Source organism: Ciconia boyciana, chromosome 26, assembly GCF_034638445.1.
Source record: "Ciconia boyciana chromosome 26, ASM3463844v1, whole genome shotgun sequence".
Classification (NCBI taxonomy): domain Eukaryota; kingdom Metazoa; phylum Chordata; class Aves; order Ciconiiformes; family Ciconiidae; genus Ciconia; species Ciconia boyciana.
Genome location: NC_132959.1, coordinates 1,544,866 through 1,558,471, shown reverse-complemented (window position 1 = coordinate 1,558,471; position 13,606 = coordinate 1,544,866). Strand labels below are relative to the sequence as shown.

Below are 13,606 nucleotides of genomic sequence, written 5' to 3'. Positions count from 1 at the left end.
TGTTCAACTGTAACAGGCTTAGCTGAAGCCACCTTTTAACTCATTTTGAAATGATTGCTTTTGAATGCAAACAGAAATCCATTGTTTAATGAAAATGCAAAACACCTTGAGTTATCAAGGCTTGAAAACAACATCCTGTTTATGAGAACAACTAAGACACTTCCATCAAAAATTGCATATTCTAAAGTTGCTATTAGCCCTGAGGTGTTTGTCTCAGATAACATACTATTAATATTATAATGATAAAACACTTTCCATGCATAAACCAGTAATGAATATTTTGAAACGTTTTGATGTTCCCTGTTGTGTGGAAACCTCACCTCACCAGTCTCTAATTGTCGGGATTATTTTCCCCGTCCTCTCACAAAAGACAATGAAAAGTTCACACACGGTTATCCAAAAAGCCAGGCCCCAAATTCATAGCTCACAACGGAGGCTAACTCCATTGAGCTCTGTTACTAGAGAATTCTGGCAATTTATGTCAAAAATCGTATTTCATGTTCTTTGACAATTTCAGGTAGCTTATGGATCTCTTGGTAACTTCTGAACCAATTTCTCATCATACCCTTCTTCCTTAAAAATGAGAAAAGTGTCTGGAAAAATGGAAATTCCTGTTTCTATGCCACTTTACCTGCAGAGCATCCAAATACTCCAAATTGGAAACTCATTTACACCTCCCAGTCTTCCTTGTAGGAAGAAAAGACAGCAAGGTTGCCATTTAATTTTTAGAAGTTATGATGCCTTCTGCACAAAAACACCTTTGGAAATGGGAGTAGAAACACAACGCTAAACATCTTACGCCTCTTAATAACATGGGCAATGTGGAGTTTGTCCAGCTGGGGGATCCTGCACTAGAACTGCTTTGGACAGCGGTTGCATGGAAAGGCTGTGCAAAGTAAGCCCAAAAAAAGAATAAGCCGCTTTGTAGCTCACTCTGTCGCTGTCCACCTCGGAGTGGAGCCTGTCTTTGCTCTAAACACTCATTTGGTGGGCGAAGGTAGCAATAAACTGTCCCTTCAGTGTTTTCTTCTCCAGGGCAAACATACCCAGCTCTCCCAGCCTCTCGCTTCTTGCACCCAGCACCCTGACCACCCTGCAGACTTCATCGGACTCGCTCCTGGCTGTCCATGGCTTGTGCTGAGCACCCAAAACCAGACATGGAGTTCTGGATGTGGCCTCCTGAATGCCAGCTGGAGGGGAATCAACACTTTTCTGCAGCTGCTGGCTATGCTCTGGCTCAGGCAGCCCAGCCTGCAGTCGGCTATCACCGCCACAAGGATGCAGCACTGCCTCATGTCACCCTTTGGGCCACCAGGACCTTTTTCTGCAGCACTCATGACCTCTCCAGGAGCAGATCCCACCTACTAATCCATTTGATGGGGGAGACCAGGGTCTGCTGCCAGAGCAGGTAGTGGGAGGAGAGAGGGAACAGAAGAGCATAAAAACCATCCTCATGCAGAGAGCCAGTAAAAGTTCAGGCACCATTTAGTGGTTGCTTTGAGATATCAGGGTTTTAAATTATCATGTCAGCATAACCCCTTTATCAGGAGCAAAACCACAGAAACAGAAGCTCAGATTTTTGAAAGGAAACCCTTTTCTGCTGATCAATACCATCTTCCCCATGCTAACTGAAGGGGAGTTTGGATCCTTTTGGGACCAAGAGCGACTGAGATCAACAGAGTCTTTTAAACCATGCAAGTGGGATAAATGCAGGTGGGAGAGCTTACCCTGGGCTGTGCCACCCTTGTGCCTTAATTGTGAACCTCCATCTCCCTCTAATGGCTGCAGGCCTCTGGGCCTCACTGCCTGTTCTGATTGTGCTGGTGCCTGGGTTGAGCCAGGGTAGAGAGGAGCCAGGTTTTTAATAGACCTGGTATAAGAAAGGGATTGATCCCCTGTTAGATAGTCAGGAGGGAGCTACTTGCCCAGGCCTTTCCTCGTTTTCATTTAATTCCCCAGGGTTTATCAGAAGTTAAAATGAATTATCTCTCCCCATGGGGAGCAAGAGTCCTCCTAATCCTGGAGGAATGCTGGTAGCATCAGTCTCTGTTTTTACAGGCAAATCTATCACTTTATTAGAAAAAGGAGTCTATAGAAATCCTGCTTGGTCTGTTTGGGGCACTGCAGAGGAAGCCAAGGAGATAGGAGGCAGTTTTCTTGCTGGGATTTGCCCAGGGAGCTGGCTGAGCAGAGCAAGGCAGCAAAGCAGCGATGGGAAGAGCCGCTGGTTCTCCGACTAGCACCTTTAGATGGTGGCAGAGAGCTTCTGCTTCCCCAGTGCTGCCTCAGCAGCACCTCCTGGGAGAGGCTGTGGTGTAGGGCAGGTGTGCAAAGACATGTGCTTTGGGACTTCGCCCCTTACATATATATATACTAGGAAATCAAAATACTGACCAAGCACAATAACTATTTCCTGCTGTCTACGAAAACGTTATTGTCAAGGAACAGCTGGAATTGAAAGTTAGTTTTCCCTCTGGCTGCAATTTTATAACCACAGACTATTGATGCTGGTCACCCATCTGATGCAGACAGGGCCAGCTCAAGGTCCCAGCATCAGAAGAGACTTTCTGCAGCGTCCCCTCTCCCTCCTGCTATGCCAGGGACTATCCCACACAAGCCATTTCATAATCTGCTCAGCAGCGGTTTGTCCAGGGACAAAACTGCAGAGCAGGGGACACCTGGGGGAAGCTTGCCCTGGTCCCAGGGTGCAGGACGGAAAGCTCTCCTGTGTGACCTGCGTGCAAATGAGGTGTGCTCCTCTGCAATGCTGGTGCGACCGAGGTAAGCCTGGATAGACAGTAAACTGTCTGAGGGCTGCTAATGACTCTCATTTCTTTAGTCAAGCCTTCTTCTAAATACCACCCTGCGCTGCTTCTTTTACTAGGTCTCTGAGTAACTTTTCAACACCAAGAGCTGTTCCCACAGATGGCAAATCTAGTCTTAAAAGTGTGATTACTGCCGTTACTTTACACAAAGGAGTGGTATAACAACAAGGAATAGTTTTTTCCAGTAGTAGGTATTAGAAACAGCTTTAAAAAATGGAAAATAAATCAGACAGAGAGCAGGAATCCAGCTGCAACCTGAGTTTAATATGACTGGTACAACTGGCAAATATAATTGATCCAGTCACAGTAAAAACCTCTCGGGGTGTGAACACTGTAACAGGGTTGTATCGGTTTGAAGTTCAAAGCCTGAGCACCTGCTCAGAGTTACTTAACTTCTCACTAACATCTTTTCTGTTGCAGGAATAACTGAAGCGTGGTCAAAAAAGAAAGGCAATGCACTCTATGAGTTTAACATGGATACAATAAGGGGTAAAATAAGGCCAAAGCTTCACTGGGGTTTAGGAATGGGATCGGGGGAGAAAAATAACCTCAGACCTCAGCTACACAGCTCATTGTTTTCACAACTACTTCTTTATCTTCTTTACCACAGCCATTTTGAAGCACAGCGACTCTTCTTGGAGTGGCTTGAATGTTTCACTCCCCCTGCATGATGCTGTGTCGAGTGCTGGGTGGCCCGTGGGTGGAGGCACTTGGACTTGCTTAGGTGTTGTGTCGATGAGCTCTTGTGCTTGGCTCCTTCCTGCAGCAGCGAGCATTTGGCTGTGTGTTGCTGCGAGGAGCGCTCCTTTATTCCCTGCCCAGGGGGGCACTTGGGCACGTGTGGCTGCGGCAGGCACTTGGTTACATTCTGCTGCGAGGAGTAGGTGGTGACGCACTCCTGGGTCGGGTAGCCCTTCATGCACTTCTGCTGGGGGAACCCGCTCACGTACTCCTGCAGGAAAGACTGCGTTATGCATTGCTGCGGGGGGCACTCAGTGACTCCCTGCAGCGGCAGGGAATAGCTGCTAGTCGTCCCCTGCAGGGACCGGAGCTCTGTGCCGTACCGCTGCAACGAGCATTTGGATATCTTCTGCGACCTGCATTCGTCCTTGCACGAGGATGAGTACTTGATCCCACATGGTGGGAACTTGAGTTTGCCCGGCTCTGGACACCTGGGTGCGCATGGCGGGAGGCTCTTGGCCATACGCTTTTTCTCAGCGCGGCTGGTCTCACAGGGCTGGAAACTCTGCATTGTGCTCAGCTTCAGGCTGGGCTTCCTGCAAGGCAGAAGGCGAGTGGTCTCGCAAGGCTCAGGGTACAGCAGGACACACTCCTGTACATAGGGCTGACAAGACAGCAGAGGTGCCTGGGTCACGCTTGGCTGTGGGCACACATAAGTGAAAGGTTGCGCGTAGCTTTGCCATCTCGGCATCGGGCTCTTGATCACGCTCACTGGGTGGCATGTGGTACTGCACGCATCGGTCTGGGGTGTGCACTGCTGCATGCTTTCGGTGACATACCCCGATCCCGGCAGGTAGAGGTGTTTATACCGCTCCCCATAATAGTGCATGGTCATGCAAGGTGCTTATGCCTGAAAGAAGCAGGAAAAAGACAGTTCACATAGGCATCAGCTATTTTTTGTGAGGCAAGACTCAGAGTTTCCCTGCAGGCATCTCAACATGGCAAGCCCGCACCCTAGCTCTCCTGAAGGTCAGAGGCTCTCAGTGACTCAAGACCAGGCCGTGATTACCCAGGTGAGGAGAGGAGAGTCTGTTCTCAGCTCGTGCCCCCACACCCTTCTCTTAAGAGCCCAGAAACAATCAGGGATTGGAGCCAGGCAAACTGGGGTGTTTTCATGCCACCCTTCAAAGACCAGCTAAGTGTCCATCAAAGCATTTCACCAAGAATTGACATTATGACCATCTGCCTTATTTCCTGGAAACCTCCTGTGTCCCCACTGGGACATCCTTTCAAGTTTATGTCCCACAACACCCAAGCACCACAGATGAAAGGCAAGCCAAAATTAAAGGTATGTCCATGCTGTAATACTCAGGTGTGGCTGCAGTTCATGCGGGCAAACCCAAGCTGAGGTTATATTAGCTAGCTGAGGGTAAGGATAGGTTTGCGGCAGCACAGAGCTCAGCACGTATGACCTGCCTGCCTGCCTGCCGATTCCTGGTCCCACAGGGGTCTGCTGGGCTGGCAGTGTGTAATTACAGGCTCTGAGCTTGCTACCGTAGCATCAGCTTCGCTGCCTCTGCAATCCTTGCAGTCCCAACTTCATACCATTGTGTAGGCATCTTCAGCAAAAGAAAAGAGGCAATACAACAGGACTGTTTCTAAGTATTTGGTGAAACCATAACAGGGAAGGAGAAGCTATCAAGGCAAAATCTCAGCTGGTGTTAACTGCTCAAGCTTCACTGAGTTGAGAGAGTTGCACCCATTTAAAGCAGCCTCTAGTCCTGCACTACAGTCGTACCAAGCCATAGTGTCCTGGTTTTGTTATGGTAACCTGAAGACCCACTGTCGAAGTGCCTGGCATAGCAGCTCTGACTGATAGTGAAACCTCATCCTGGCAGCCCCTGTGCAAGCAGCACGAAGGGGAGTCTAGCCAAGACCGCATCCCTGAGGAAGGGACCAGGTGGCACCATCTGGAGGTCCACACTTTCCTCCTGAAACCACTGTGAAATGTCTCACTTTGCCTTGGCCCTGGGAGTCGTAGGACAAACCATCCCATCTCATTCCCCACTCCGGAAAACACCAGTTTCAGGGAGTTTTCTGAGTTTAAACAGAATTATTTTGAGCACAAGAGGTGCTGGAACCACTGACGTGCAAGGTACTCTGATCAAAAATGTTTTTTTCATTTCAACATTGTTTGGAGATTAAGGCATAAATGACTGTAAAGAAACTGTATTTTCTGAACACCCCCAGTTCTCTCTATAATTACAGTAAGGCGTTTTATCTTCCAAAAGCCTGTTACTGGGTGGCTGTTACCAATAACAATGCTGCGTGTTACTACCATTAGGAAAACTTATTATCACTACAATTATAATAATCATCGACTAATGAAAACAACCCATTGAAAAACAATGATAGCAATTGTTACTGCTACGTGTACAATGCTAAAGTATCTGGTGATGCTCATCAAGATAAAAAGCTTCTAAAGCAGGGGGGATTATTTACTTCCAGGGATTGTTTGCATCTCAGACTTATTTTTATCATTGCTAGCCTAGATAGAAATTTTAACATGTTCAGACTTAGCTAGAGAGCCTCTCTGCTGACTTTCACATTGGCACTGAAGTTGGTCAGCTTCTTGCTATTATCTGAAAAGTTGCTCTGTTTAAATCCTGTAAAACAGCAGAAATTTCTCCACACCACTTCCTTCAGAGGAGTCGCCTTTTCACGTGCAAGCTCATATCTGACTCCTGCCAGCGTCGAGCCCTTTATGTAGTCAACAGCTGCCTTTGGACTAGAACTAACAGAAAGTGTAGAAAAGCCCACAAATCCCACTCCTGACTTCACAGTCCATCTGGAAGCGCTTTCCCAATATTCTTCAGTTTAGCATGGAGGAGACGCTCCAGCCGTTAGAGCCACGCATGCTGGTGCTGAAGGCAGCATCCCCCAGAGGATGCTTCTCCGCGAGTACACAGGCAGGACCTCTGCCTGCTCCGGCCACCCAGGAATAAAACAGCATTTCAGGAGCTCCATTAAAAGCCAGACTTACCCACTTCATCAGTGAGAACAACCGGAGAGAAGTGCCTAGGAGAGCCCCGCGATGGCAGAGCTTTTATACAGTGAATAAGTGCCCTAGGGGAGTGAGGCGGTTTGGCTGGGTGATGCTCTAATTGCCTGCCAGTCCTGGCCGAGCCACGTGCAGCTTCACGCCGGCAGGAATGGCTGTCCTCGCTCTGCAGGGCTGCCATCACTGGCTGGCACTGCCGGGACATCTGGCTTACCTGTGAGCGTCGTGAGGGGGAAAGTCCCGATCCAATGTGCCAAACCAGTGAAGCCCCTGGCAGGCCAACACCACCCTGTTGCCATGGGTTGTTATGTCAATGAGAGGCTGCTCATTGCCCTCACGCTACGAATCCTATGCATGATGCCAAGGCATCCCTGCCTGCCCATTGCAAATCCAGGCCAGCTAAAATACACCTTTCCACCCAGAAAAAGATTGCAGCTGAGACCACCAAAGGGACTGCCCAAGGGACTCCTCATTTCCATGGGCGCTGCATGCATGAGTCCCTTCGGTGCCTTTGAAAACGCGGTCCAGGAAGGACTCTCGGCAACTTTTTGCAGACCATAATTACTGTGGCATGCAGACTTCCTTCACTTACACAGGGAACCCAAGGAAGAGACAGATGATTGGGACTGAGAAAGCCTTGGGCTAAGGGCAAGACGGCTGCTAAAAAAGACTTGCCACAAAGTGAATAAGCTGCCGAAAGAGGTGATGCTTTTCCGGCACCACAAAGGGGAGAAGGGATGAGCAGGAGCACTGGGGAGGCCCAGGGAAAGGCGGCTGAATCAAACCAGGCTCGTGTCCTGAAAACACAAATCGGATTTCCTGCTCTGCTGCACAGTCTCTGCACCAGTCATCCCTCCCTTTGTTCCCTGTTTATGCCATGAACAAACCCAATGGAAAATTAACAGTGGCATGAGAGTAAGTGCTGACAGGGAATGCATTTTTACGTAGTCATATCTGCATAAATGAAGGCCCTGGCATTTTTTTTCCTTTAATGCAAATCTGACGCCTATGAATTGGGTTCTAGCTTGCTGGGAATTCAGGTGAGGTCCCACACATTGAAATAAAAAGAGGTGAAATAATTTAACTTTTAATGGAGTAGATGGAAAATTTCTGACCAATATGAAGCACCAGGGATGCTGCTGGTTTGCCAGCCCTGGAGGTATTTAAAAGACGTGTGGATATGGTGCTTAGGGACACTCTTTATTGGTGGACTTGGCAGTGTTACTGGTCAACATCAGTTGATGGTGATCCAACATCATTTATGGTTGGACCCAATGATCTTAAGGGTCATTTCCAACCTAAATTATTCTATGATTCTATGATTTGAAGAGGAATATTGATCTCCAGCTTATGAACCACTGAGTAAATTTTCTATTTCTGTTTTCACCAGAAAATCCAGAAGCCTGCAGGTAGGTTTGTATTTACATTTCTGATTTTTCCAACAAAAAAAAATCCCCTCAGTATCATAGAAAAAATACAAAGTGCGTGTTTTCCTAGTTGATGCCAACATTTCAAGAGCTACAAAAACCAAAGGGAAGAATGCTTTCTCTAGGTTTATCTTATTTTCCGCAACTGAAGACAAAAGCACTGAATCCAACCTGGATTTCTCTAATTTTCATTGTTTCACTCCCCTGAACTACAACGCCCTTTTTAATGTTAAATTATCTGACCCAATATTTTAGGAATCAAGCTGGCATCAGAGAGCAGGTAAACAGATTAATACAATTTTTATAAGCTCCATAAATCCAGTTCCTGGGCAAGCTCCAGATCAAGTAGCCTTCAAGTAATGCTAATATTCAGTTTAGTGTTTCCAATGTAGGTAGCAAAATATTAATCCGATGATAACATCATGCCCTGTCATCCAAATGTTCTTAATTAGCATCTGTAAAGTCCTTTCATCTGAGAGAGACGCACAGTGCCACATGGGACATTATTGTGGGGGCTATTATTATTCCCAATTAAGCACAGGGGAAACCGAGGCACATTGCACTGTGGTCACTTGGCGGCGCAGCGTGAGTCAGAGCCAGGGTCAGAACCAGACTTTGTCGCAACCGCCTCCAAAACAAGCCCCATGTTCTGGCGGCCACTCCCCCCGTGTGAGTTGAGGTCCTACACCACCCGGCCACCCACCACCCAGGAAGATTTTCCTAATGATCCCCTGGGCTCTGGCTCCTATGGGAAAGCCACAATGATGTGACAACTCCTCAGAAGGCCACACCGTTGCTCATTTCTTGGTTTTAAAGCGGACAAAAAACGTTGGGTTGTGAGAGCATCCATGGCTCTGCAAGGTGGAAGGAGGGCCACTGTCACTGCTGCTCTTGCACCCTGCCTCTCCAGGCCAAAGCATCGTCACTGGACATTCAGGAGAAGGTGTGAAAAGGGTCTGCCCTCCCATGACCCACTGAGCACCCTGGGGAAGCAGCCAGATGCCACCTCGACATTGCTAGATGCTCAAGTCTTAGACACCTCCTTGCCTTCAGAGGGCAGTCCGTGGTGGCACCCCAAGGTCACCCAGAAAGGGTGGAGCAGGGCAGGATGCGAGGCAGCGTCCCGGCCCCAGTCACACCCTCCTCTTCGTCTTGCGACACTTGTTTTTTGCCCTCCAAATACGCATGATCTACTTTTAGTGTGAGCTACTACTCATTTTCCTAATGATAGGGTATATTACAGGATTTTTGTATTTTTCAGGCAGGAGTTCACTATATTTAATAAAGAAGAACACCAGAGGGCAAAAAGACAAGGTATTTATCTGAGGTCAGACAACTATATTTATTTAAGTATATATATATGTATAATATAAGTATACATATAGATATATATGGTTTGTTTTCAATACAGTGTAGAGTACACATCTTCAGGCAGCATAAAGAATATAGTTAATAGCTTTTATAGCTCAAACATTTATAAAACAGTCGTGCTACAACTTTCAGTGTTATTTCAAAGACTTTCTTTTGTTTCAAGTTGTGTTTTCAATATTAATTAAAGCAACCAAGTGAATAAAAACGTTCATATATAAAATTTTAGCAAGGACTAACTTCACCGAGTCAGAAATCCTGTCTTGTTTGGGGACTCTACTGAAGTCAACGCAGAGTCAGTGTTTTAAAGCAGCAGGGATTTCTGGCCACCTTCTGAAATGAAGGCCATTGGAGTAAGATTCGTATACCACTTGCTTAGCAAATTTACGTTTGGCTTCCAAATCTGTGAGTGAAAACAGCTGTTTTGGAGAACTCGCAGCCTCGTGTAATCCAGGTTAACCTGAGCATCGTCTCCCAAGGCCAGGACTAAACCCGGAGCTGGGCATGGGCCAGCCCTCCGCCGGCCACACAAGTCCTCTTGATGCTGTTGTGATCTGGACTTCTTAAACATTTCTATTTCTTTTTTTTTCAATTTTTTTTTAAAATCACTATTCATTTCAATTAGGTGAGAATTTAATAGCATCCTACTAAACTATGCCAGATTAAGGTACAAGCCACAGGCACCTGGAGTGCAGCCATGGAAACAGTATCGCACCCTGGCCCAAAATAGAGCTGGGCTACAGGGGAAGTACTGGAAAAAAGAGATAAAGCAGACTTAAGCAATAGGAACTAGTCGGCAGGTGGTACGAGGAGATAAAGAACCCCTGCCCCAAAGCTGTACCTCGCTCTTTTTCTGCGAGCCTTCCTTTTTACCACGGCCATTTGGAGGCAGAGCAGTATTTTTTAGAGTGACTCGAAATTTTTACTCCACCCGACTGACATTGCTGCGGGACACATTTGGTCGCACACTGCTGCTGTGGGACACACTTGGTGGCACACGGCTGTGGGACACACTTGGACACACACTGCTGTGGGACACATTTGGTCACACACTGCTGCTGTGGGACACACTTGGTGGCACACTGCTGCTGTGGGACACATTTGGTGGCACACGGCTGTGGGACACACTTGGACACACACTGCTGTGGGACACATTTGGTCGCACACTGCTGCGGCACACACTTGGTGGCACACTGCTGCTGTGGGACACATTTGGTCGCGCACTGCTGTGGGACACACTTAGTGGCACACTGCTGCTGTGGGACACAAGTTGTCTCACACTGCTGTGGGACACCCTTGGTCACACACTGCTGCTGTGGGACACACTTGGTGGCACACGGCTGTGGGACACACTTGGTCACACACTGCTGCTGTGGGACACACTTGGTGGCACACTGCTGTGGGACACACTTGGTCACACACTGCTGCTGTGGGACACACTTGGTGGCACACTGCTGTGGGACACACTTGGTCACACACTGCTGCTGTGGGACACACGTTGTCTCACACTGCTGTGGGACACACTTAGTGGCACACTGCTGTGGGATACAAATGGTAGCACATTTGGTGGCACACTGCTGTGGGACACACGTTGTCACACACCTGGTCACGCATTGCTGCGGGACGTACGTGGTGGCACACTGCTGCGGGGCACAAGAGGTCACAAACTGGTGCGAGACACACTTGGTCGCACGCTGCTGTGGGACACACGTGGTGACACACCTGGTCGCACACTGCTGCTGCGGGCTGCACGTGGTCACACACTGCTGCGGGATGCACTTGGTCGCACACTGCTGCTGCGGGACGCCCTTGGTCAGGAACGGCTGCTGTGGCACACATGTGGTCACACACCTGGTCGCACGCTGCTGCTGCGGGATGCACTTGGTTGCACACTGCTGCTGGGGGGCATAGGTTGCACACTTGGTTGCACACTGTTGCGGCACTTCCTTGGTCGCACACTGTTGCTGCGGCACGCACTTGGTCACACAAGACTGCTGCGACACATCCTTGGTTGCGCATTGCTGCTGCGGCACACAAGTTGTCACGCACCGAGTTACACACGGCTGCTGTAGGATGCTCTGGGTCACACACTGCTGCTGCGGCACACACTTGGTTGCATACTGCTGCTGCGGCACGCACTTGGTCACACACTGCTGTTGGGAGAAGCTGGAGGACATGATCCGCTGCCGGGGGATGCAGGGGGCCACATACTGTGGGGTGCACAGCGTCGAGTGCCAGCTAGGCACTGACAGATGTCTGGCAGTGTACATCGGCGGGCACTTGATGGGGATGGGGTTCTGGTAGACTGGAGGGAGGCACTGCTGTACGTAGCACGACATCTCAGTGAGGCTTCGGCAGGACTGGAATGACACGTGAGAAAGCAGAGCCTTTAGACAGGCACCTGGCTGAGTTTCTCCCGGTCCCGCTGCTGCCCGCACCACAGGACCAGCTCGCTTCACAGGGTGCCGGAGACAGGTCCCACCTATGCCACGGTCTCAAAACCACGCCAGCAGCAGCCAAGGACCCAACCCATCATTTTTAACTCTGAAACATGGCACTAAGTCAAACAGTGGGGAAATTCAGAGACACGTAGCACTAAATATCTCCCCAGACTGCAACTCCCTCCCCATCACCTGGACCTCCACAGGGGAGAACTGATCTTGGAGGCCAGCAGAGGAATGGCTGATTTCAGACATGCCTTTCGATCATGAAATCCAGTTTTCCCTTCTTGCTTTTGGTTGGCGACTGCCTCTGACCTCTTGCTGATGCATCAAGAAAAAAGCCCAACCCAGAAACAAGCTCTGAACCTCTGGCCACATCTGCCATAGCAGGAGAGGCAAAGAGCACCCAAGGCACCGCTGCTTGGTGATCCTGTCACACCGCAGGCAGGCAGAGGTTCACAGCTCAGTCCCAGCATCACAAAGTTCATGCTCATTAGGGAACCAAAGCCAATTAAAGGGTAGAGATACCACAACTGAACACAAACCTGCTTACAGCTCTTCTAGCATTATGTTCCCTGATACACCAAAGCTGCTCTGACTGTTGTCAGGCACTCTCAAAAGCAAACAACAATAGCAGCACCCCAATTACTGCTAACAACCTTTCCTCACATTTTTTCAGGAGTGTCTCTGGGACTCGGATGCCCAGCTGGAGACACTGTAAGAGAATGCACTCCCACTGCAACACAGCAATTCAAACTGACTAGTTTTAAAAACTTCTCCTATAGAGCATTCTTTATATGTAAAAAACCAGAAATAAATCTGCATTTCACCAGCTACAGAGGCTCAGCACAAACCAGACTTACCCAGCTCCCTGGTGAGAACAGCTTTGTGATGTGACCAGTGAGCCCTAATAGAGGGAGAGCTTTTATATAGCTACTAAACGTGCCTTGAAGGTATGAGGTACCCACAACATATCCTATTAGCTCCTGTGCAAAAGCTGTCCTGTGTGCAAGACTCGCAGTGACTAGCATCAGTGTACTCATCCCTGAGGATGAGTAGTTGAATGTCAGCTCCTCATAGTAAGAGTAATTACCTTTTGTATAATCCTCCCTGGCACGGTAAGACTGAATGGTATTTGGAGAGGCAGGCAGCAGTGGCATCGCCTGCCTCAGGGGTTTGGCAAGGCAGAAGTGCACCCAATAACATACTTTTATGGCCTTCCAGAGGTCTCACAGTCCCTGGAAATGTCCTGGTGGTCCCCAGAAATTGGGCCATTCCATCACTTGGCCTCTTTCCGCACACACATGGCATTGGCTTCATGCTGTGAGAGCTGCACTGACTCCTCCATGTCCTTCTCTAGCTTTTGTCCCTGATTAGAGCTGGCAGCGCTTCTCATCTGCCCTATAATGCCCAGCAGCCAGGGTCAGTGTTGTGTGCAGGCTGGACACAGGGAACCGGCTCCTCTGAGGAAAACCAGGAGCTCCTAGTAAAGTTCAAATCACCCCCTTGGGTGGGTGCAGTTCATCATCCATAGAGAACTTCATTTTTAGCTCACGTAGCTCTGGAGAGCACCTGGCTGTTGGCATCCTGATGCTCCCGTGATCCCAGCGCAATCACCTGTTATCAGAGCAATGGGAATACACCGTCCAGTGACTCTCAGATGAGCGGAAAAGATGAGCTACAGTCACATTTGATTGCAGCTCTTGCACAACAAGCTCAGCTGTCAAAATTGGCAGCACGACAGGCCACAAAAAGCACCAGGAGCAGATAAACTTCCTCCAGTCCTGCAGGTGACTTTCTTGG

The 13,606-nt window shown here is 48.8% G+C and overlaps 2 protein-coding genes across 2 annotated transcripts; both read right to left on the bottom strand.

Moving 5' to 3' along the window:
- Positions 1-3,426: 3,426 nt before the first annotated feature.
- On the bottom strand, positions 3,427-4,395 carry LOC140644087 (uncharacterized). The gene has a single exon (XM_072846591.1). The coding sequence runs from the start codon at positions 4,393-4,395 to the stop codon at positions 3,427-3,429; it is 969 nt and encodes a 322-aa protein (XP_072702692.1).
- Positions 4,396-10,231: 5,836 nt separating this feature from the next.
- Positions 10,232-11,701, bottom strand: LOC140644076 (uncharacterized). Its single transcript, XM_072846566.1, has one exon. It carries the CDS (start codon positions 11,699-11,701, stop codon positions 10,232-10,234), a length of 1,470 nt encoding a protein of 489 aa, XP_072702667.1.
- Positions 11,702-13,606: the final 1,905 nt, after the last annotated feature.

Coding starts and splice junctions, on each gene's coding strand:
- LOC140644087 (XM_072846591.1), bottom strand. CDS start 4,395: ATGCACTATTATGGGGAGCGGTATAAACACCTCTACCTGCCGGGATCG.
- LOC140644076 (XM_072846566.1), bottom strand. CDS start 11,701: ATGTCGTGCTACGTACAGCAGTGCCTCCCTCCAGTCTACCAGAACCCC.